Below are 7,550 nucleotides of genomic sequence, written 5' to 3' on the forward strand. Positions count from 1 at the left end.
CTCACTCATGCTCCTCCTTATGGTATTGTCATGATTGGTTGACTCACTCATGCTCCTCCTTATGGTATTGTCATGATTGGATGACTCACTCATGCTCCTCCTTATGGTATTGTCATGATTGGTTGACTCACTCATGCTCCTCCTTATGGTATTGTCATGATTGGTTGACTGGCTGTCAGTCACGCACCAGCCGGTCACGTGAACTCACATTTCATTTCCTTCTTCCTTTCCGTCTGGCCTGAAGCTTTCACCCAGTCTTTGCAGTGGGCGGAAATTGGGCGGGTGTACTTGCCTTGACAGACAACTCCTTCAGCCAATCAGGGTTGGATCCAGTCAAACCCAAATCCACTTGAGAGAACAGCAAAAACATATTTTCCTCCCAGGAACTCCGCTGTTGCATACTCCTGTACTTGTTTAATTGTTGTTATTGAGTCTATTTCTGCAATAGCTGCACTTTATGGCTGTTTAAACTAGTCGAACATTGACATTACTCCTCGAGGTGGACAGGCAAGGAGGTGGCCATTACCGCTTTGCAGTTTCTGCAGAAAGCCGTCCCAGAGTTGAGGCCAAATGGACTGGTAGAACGAAATGAAATGTGAGTTCACATGACCGGCTGGTTTACCAGGCTAACTTAGTCGTCGTGACTCGAGTTGTTAATGTTACCGAATATCAATAATTATAATACAAATTTGATTGTCATACTTTTTGAACAGGTTAGATACATTGGCCAATAATATCATTACAGGTACTAATAGCCTACATTGTATTTTTTCTTCATAAAGTAAGGTAGACTGAAGTATCTTGGGCACGGAAAAAGAGTGACTTGACTTGGGACTTGACTTGCCTTAACTAACGACTTGACTTGACGTGTGACTTGACTTGACATAACGTGTGACTTGACTTGACTTGACGTGTGACTTGACTTGACATAACGTGTGACTTGACTTGACGTGTGACTTGACTTGACATAACGTGTGACTTGACTTGACGTGTGACTTGACATAACATGTGACTTGGTTTGACTTTCCCAAAACAAAATGACTTGGGACTTGACTTGCCTTAACTAACGACTTGACTTGACGTGTGACTTGACTTGACATAACGTGTGACTTGACTTGACGTGTGACTTGACTTGACATAACGTGTGACTTGACTTGACGTGTGACTTGACTTGACATAACGTGTGACTTGACTTGACTTGACGTGTGACTTGACTTGACATAACATGTGACTTGGTTTGACTTTCCCAAAACAAAATGACTTGGGACTTGCTTGAGCCTTGGACCAAATGACTTGGGACGTACTTGAGACTTGGGCCAAAGTGACTTTGTCCTATGTCTGAACCTTAACCATGTTGTTTTAATTGCTTAACCATAAGTAACATATTTGATTGGCTATGGTCTTTTGGTGTGTGACAAGTGATGCCAAGGGGTCATGACAAAAGCGGCAGACTGTAATGCCCTGAATGACCACAGGTTGGTAATAAGGTCGGCAGCTCTCACCCATCCTCCAGACACTCGTTCATGATGTTTCCCTCGTAGGGCGTCTTCAGGTAGTTTCCCCAGGACAGGAGCACCGCCGTGGGACTGATGGAGCCGATCACCAGGTGGAGAGGCTTCTCCAGGTTCACCTTCCCTGTGGAGGCACACAGACAGACAGACAGACAGACAGACAGACAGACAGACAGACAGACAGACAGACAGACAGACAGACAGACAGACAATGGGTTAAACGTCCCGGGAACTCTGACGGACAGTCTAGCCTGGTAAAAATCATCCTGATCATGTGACCTCACATCCTGTTTCTATGTATCAGGTTTGAATCTGAACCACCAGTGGCTCACACCAATCAGCGTCCTGTGAGGCAGCTAAGGGGCGGGCTTTAGGTGTGATGCCAGTGAGAGCCAGCCCGTGATAGACGTCCAGGTATTTTTTTAAAGTGCCCGCCTTTTGAAACGGTTTCCTGAGCAACTCGTTCCCATGTGAAACAAACCATCTGGTAGCATCAAGTTACCGCCATCCCACATGATGTGAAGTCTTCTCCATACCTGTGCAATGTTTCTTCACGTCATTGGTTGGGATTGGCTGGACGGCAACCAGGTACTTGGGCTCTGCGTCTGAAAGAGAGAGAGACCGAGGGAGAGAGAGGGAGAGGGAGAGTTGGGTAAATGTTGATTTGTGAAACCCAAATGTTTGGGAGACAGCGTGCGGTTTGGTTTCACGGTAAGGACGGAACATTTGGAGATGATATCCTAATCTGCTGAGAATGTAAACAAACTGTTTCCATCTGAGGCCTGTGGTGAGCTAGCCTGGTAAACCGCCCGTCACGTGAACTCACATTTCATTTGGTTCTCCGTGACGGTCTGGACCCGCACAGGCAGTTTAAGATGATTGGTCGAGCCATGCCGGGCCGACGAATCAGCGGCGGCCGTAGGCGGGCAGGCTCGTCTGGGCAAGTAGTGGGTACATGGTCTTTGTAGTTCTTTTCACTCGTCAACATCGCGGAAGTGACAGGCAGTCTGAATGAAATTGAATGTAATGTTCCCAATTCTATGTATTAAATTCTAAAAAACGACCCTCAACATTTGGGAAGGCTAAGCCACACAACTAGTTCGTTATAATCTAACTAAATGCTTCGAAGGTGACTTTACGACCGCGAGGACTCAATCAATGAATACCACGGAGATCATCCACAGGCACCTTCCGCGATCTGATTGGTTGAAGTTAACACCCACCAGCGGTGATAGACAGATGGGTCATCCAATCACCTGCCAAGTAGCTTGGACAAAGTGCCCGCCTCCGTCAGCGGGTCTGGTGACTTCAAACCCAGATCGACTGGTTTAGTGAAACCTATGTGGAGCTATACCGTCCATCTGGCAGCGTCAGGTTAGTGGTGAGCCATGCTAGTGGTGATAAAGAGAAACGTAAATAAACAAACTTAAACTGGACGCTTTCCTGTTCCTCAGAGCTGTGTTTGTGTCTCAGTATCTGCTGCCAAGCTGCCTTTGAGCAAGGCATCAGCCCCAAACTGCTGAACTAGCAGGCTGAACTCACCTCCCAGTGGAAAACACACTTGCCACTGCCGAATGAATTATATTTGGCACCTCTGTGGCTCCACAGCCCATTCTATTCAATCGGCGTACAAATACAGTAACACGACTTTGGACTTTAAAATTGCATTATGTGCATATGCCAAATAGTCGGGACAAGGAAGTAGCGTACCAGGAGGTAGCGTGACATTGAAATAAGCTGGATTGCCACTGAGGGTGGAGTGGTCGGGTGGTGGAGGCTTAAAACACTTGCCTGTAAATAAATGTGTGTTAAGTCACTATCTATCTGAGAGTGACTTAACACACTCTCTGATAGATAGTAAGATACTTAACACTCTGAGAGTGACATAGCCTGTCACACAGTGGTGAGACAGAAGGGAAGATGCTGTGTAGTTTATGCTTGGAGTAGTGAAGACGATGAGCGACTTTAAATTGGATCAGCTGGTGTCTGCTATTAAATGAGCAGACAGACTCCTTTCCCATATAATGTCAGATAAATCAATACCAAGTTCCCCCTGCCACGCTTAAAAACATTGTATTGAGGTGGAAAGAGAAAAGAATAAGAAAAAAAATCGAAGGCACTCTCCTGTGTATACAGTTAATCCCATAACTATCTGTGAAGAATGCTACTGGTGGCCTGCTGTACAAAGTCATTAAGCTGGATTTGGCTGGAGTCATGAACACCCAGTGAACATGACTGGGTGGATTTATAGTAAGTTCATAATGGAGAGGATAACTTTTAACTTGAGAACTTGAACTTGACAGAAACCCTTCTATTGCAGTTATGGACCTTTGTCTTTATTTTCCTTTAAGTGTCTTCTTGATGCTCTATTCACCACGCCCACTTTTTCTCTCTTCCGCGTTAGACGCAATTGTATTTGTTCTTCCAGTTGAGCGCTAGTTGGTGGCCAATTTAAAAACAAAAGGTCACTATGAAGTTTGGCAACATTCAGAAGCTACACTGCTGCCAACTTCAGTTACATGTTCATAGCGTTACTGCTGCGAGGAGCCGATGGCTGTACCCGGTCGGCATTTAACGTTAGTTACAAAAGCATGACGACAGTGTTTTCTCACTGCCCCGTAGTAGCGTTAGGGGTTGACACTAGCTAGTCCGACTGGTCACACAGCCAGCGCTCTCAGTCCTCGCTGCTCGTTAAATATTTCCAAATAGGCCTTATTCTGATAAACTGGTCACATATTTGGAATGTTACGTTCTCAACCGAAAAAATATTAAAACTTTAAAACAGTTTTTTTTTTTTTTGCTTGAAAACAGCTTTTTGGCAAGTCTAAAAATGACTACGGTAGGCGTCATCCACTTCCGTGTCTAAAACGGAAAGACGATTACAAAATGACATCATACAGAAGCATCCTTATATGGGCAAATAATAAGGTGAATACTACATGCCTCAAGTTTGGATTTCAAAATCAGTGTTGCCAGATGGGGCGGTTTTCCACCAATTGGGCTGTTTTGGGTTGCATTGTGCAGCGGAAAAATGGGCTTGGGCGGGTTTACACAGTTTTTTGTGTGTGTTTTTTGTGTGTGCGTTTTGGCTGGAAATGATCAGCTGTATCTGGCAACCCTGTTCAAAATGAATATAAAGAAGACAAAATAAGCTACAGCAGACCACATTGGAGGCGTGGCCTCAGCGTGTCTGTCTGCACGGCGGGTCAGAGGCTGACAGTAGGAATGTGAGGAATGCTGGCGTTTGTTATGGAAACACTAACGTTTCCCCGGAGAGAGGTGATGTCATCGCCGCTCCACACCCCCAAACGCACCCACACCAAACAGACGCACATGTGCTAACCATTACCGCTTCTCCTCTGGACCAAACCGAGGCACGCGGTCCAGAGGTTCAGATCAAAACAGTGATGAATGTTTTCTGCCACACTGGAAGACTTCAGACTCAAAGATTCAAAGGAATAATCTGCTGCATTTTCATATAAATAGGACATCATTATTGCTCTCTCTACTTCATTCATAGAACTTCATCGACTGTCATTTGCTCCTAACCTTGCGAGGCACCTTGCGAGATCACGATCACACGACAAATCCATCTTGCCACGCTCCAATCTACTGGTTTGAATCTGAACCATGTGGTTTGCACCAATCAGCGTCCTTTGAGGCAGCGATGGGCGGGCTTTGGTGTGACGCCAGCGAGCGCGAGCCCATGATAGACGTGATAGACAGATGGTTCATCCAATCATCTGCCAGGCATTTTTTTTAAGTGCCTGCCCTTTGAAATGGTTTCCAGAGAAAACAAACCACCTATCAGCATCAGGTACTGTAAATTTGGTCCAGGAAGTTCTGATAGAGAGAGCAATAATTTAATGATAGTGACAGTAATAGTGACATCATGTCAAAACTGCTCCAAATGACATTATTATGACATGATTTGGAACAGGAAGTTCTGTGAATGAACGAGGAGCTCTTGGTCCAGGCAAGATGGACCCTAGTCTCGCAGTAGCCAGCCATAGATACATCTATGTGTGGAACTCGACTCTGAAAAGTGGTTAACCACCACCACCCCCCAACCCCCCCCCCCCACCCCGCCCCGCCCCGCCCAAGACAAAAAAGAAGAGGAGGCGTGACAGACATATGAATTGACCAACTACGGACCTCGTGGGCGGGCTGTAAATAACGGATGTACAGCCCAGCCAATCAGGTTTTTGTCGCACATTTTGTGTCTGCGGAACCCGGGAATTTGACCCTCCATCGCTGGAAGCGTGCTGACGTGAGACGGGTCGTCTGACCATGTGAGACTAGATGGACCCTTTCTCTAACCTTAACCTCAGTGACTTCATGCATCAACCCAACCACAACATCTTAGTTAACATGAACACATTCGTACATGATTACTAGACACATTAGTTAATTGTTAATTAAGGGTTAGTTAATTAATGCACCCTTACTGTAAGGCACACCAGAAACTAGAAAAACTGGTAAAACACAGCAGGGAATGAAAGTGAAATGCAAAGCAGAGAAGAACTCTTTACTGTAATTAAGATGCCATATAAATAAAGTTGAAAGTGACGGCTGTTTACTAACTCACACAGAGGTAAATTACATTTTACTGCAGCTATTCTTATTCATTCCCTATTATGGGAACAAATCCAAGCAGGCAATCTCCAGGACGAGAAGGGTCAAGAAAGGCGAGAGTTTGAGTGGGTCCATCTGGCCGTTTGGCTCAGAGCAGATAGACTCTGGCCGTTTGGCTCAGAGCAGATAGACTCTGGAGCCAAAAAGTAAATCCAAGAACATTTTTATTCTGCCAGGAGAGAGAGAGAGAGAACAGGATGTGATGGGCGAGGCACTCGCTGCATTCTGGGTTAGATCCCCGGGTGTTAACTGGATTAAGAGTAAAGCCCGGGGGCGAGGAGTCTGATGGCAGCTGATTAACTGGCAGTCTGCAACATCCCCCCTCCCTCCCTTATTTAAAATGATTGATAAATGTTTTATTTTGAGTCAAATGAGGATCTCTAGGCTTGAACACACAGACTGGGAATGTAGAGTAGAGCAGTGGTTCTCAAAGTGTGGTCCTAGCCCTTTTTGGGACTGTGTCATGTTCGTCTCGCTTGCTAGACTCTCCTTCCACAGTCCCTTCCCTAAACGTCAAGTGAGAAAACTCCCAAGCAGCAGAACATGCCGATCCGCTCGTCGTACAAGTGTCACAGAGATATTCCAAAAGCCACCTACCAAAGCAGAACTCTTCAATGATTAGATCCGCCTGGTTTGAAAGCTCAATGCTGCTAATAAGTACCTCTTTTATCCCAATTCTGTGCCGGTGCATGATATTGGTTTCCAACACATCTGTCATGGCCGACACGTTTGTTTGTGCACGTGTGCAACGTACACAAACTCACATCCCGCTTGGGTAAATATTTTGATGGTGTAATTTGTAATGTAACTAACTGCTAAGCAAACCAAGGAAACAACTGGATTTACAGCAAGGCAGAGAGTATCTCAGTCCATTAGTGGCCATTGGGAGAGTTATTGAGTCCATTTGCTGTACTCTTCTTAACATGCACAATCATGTTTTAGTCCTTTCATGATTCCTGTGCAGGAGGAGTTCCTTCCCCTGATTTTGTTAAACTGTGCAGTTGGAAGACATGTATCTTAAAAGGAGGTTATGTTTCTGATAGGCCTAGTAAGGATTTAATATGAACTGTTTACACTGAATAGGCAAATCTCCACATCAACATAACCTTCAGGCCATGTAAACACCAACACAGCCAGGACAGCACAGCCACATTCATCACCAATATGTGACTGACTCTTTATAACCTCATGAAGAGCGCATGTGTCCAGAGCACCAGAGCACTATTCAATCTAGACAGAAACATTTTGCTCTTTTCTAGTGTGCCCCGCTGCGTGCTCATGGACGCAGCTCTAATGGACCCAGCTCGTGTGTGCCCCACGCCGCGCAGAACCCCTCGGCTTATTATAGTAGTAAGATAGTTGTGGTCCTTGATTCTGATTGGCTGAGCTGCATTCAAAGCTGTT

General features: G+C 45.5%; 1 protein-coding gene across 8 annotated transcripts in view; it reads right to left on the reverse strand.

Moving 5' to 3' along the window:
* Window positions 1-7,550, reverse strand: part of abi3bpb (ABI family, member 3 (NESH) binding protein b) — an 89,772-nt gene that overhangs the window by 58,899 nt on the left and 23,323 nt on the right. For all 8 annotated transcript variants that reach the window (XM_083633972.1, XM_083633973.1, XM_083633975.1 and 5 more), the window contains 2 exons: window positions 2,048-2,116; window positions 1,503-1,635 (listed from right to left, as the gene is read on the reverse strand). In XM_083633972.1, the coding sequence (XP_083490098.1) occupies window positions 1,503-1,635; window positions 2,048-2,116 (202 nt within the window). The remainder of the gene's footprint in view (window positions 1-1,502; window positions 1,636-2,047; window positions 2,117-7,550) is intronic.

Source organism: Poromitra crassiceps (assembly GCF_964638095.1).
Source record: "Poromitra crassiceps genome assembly, chromosome: 3".
Taxonomy (NCBI): domain Eukaryota; kingdom Metazoa; phylum Chordata; class Actinopteri; order Beryciformes; family Melamphaidae; genus Poromitra; species Poromitra crassiceps.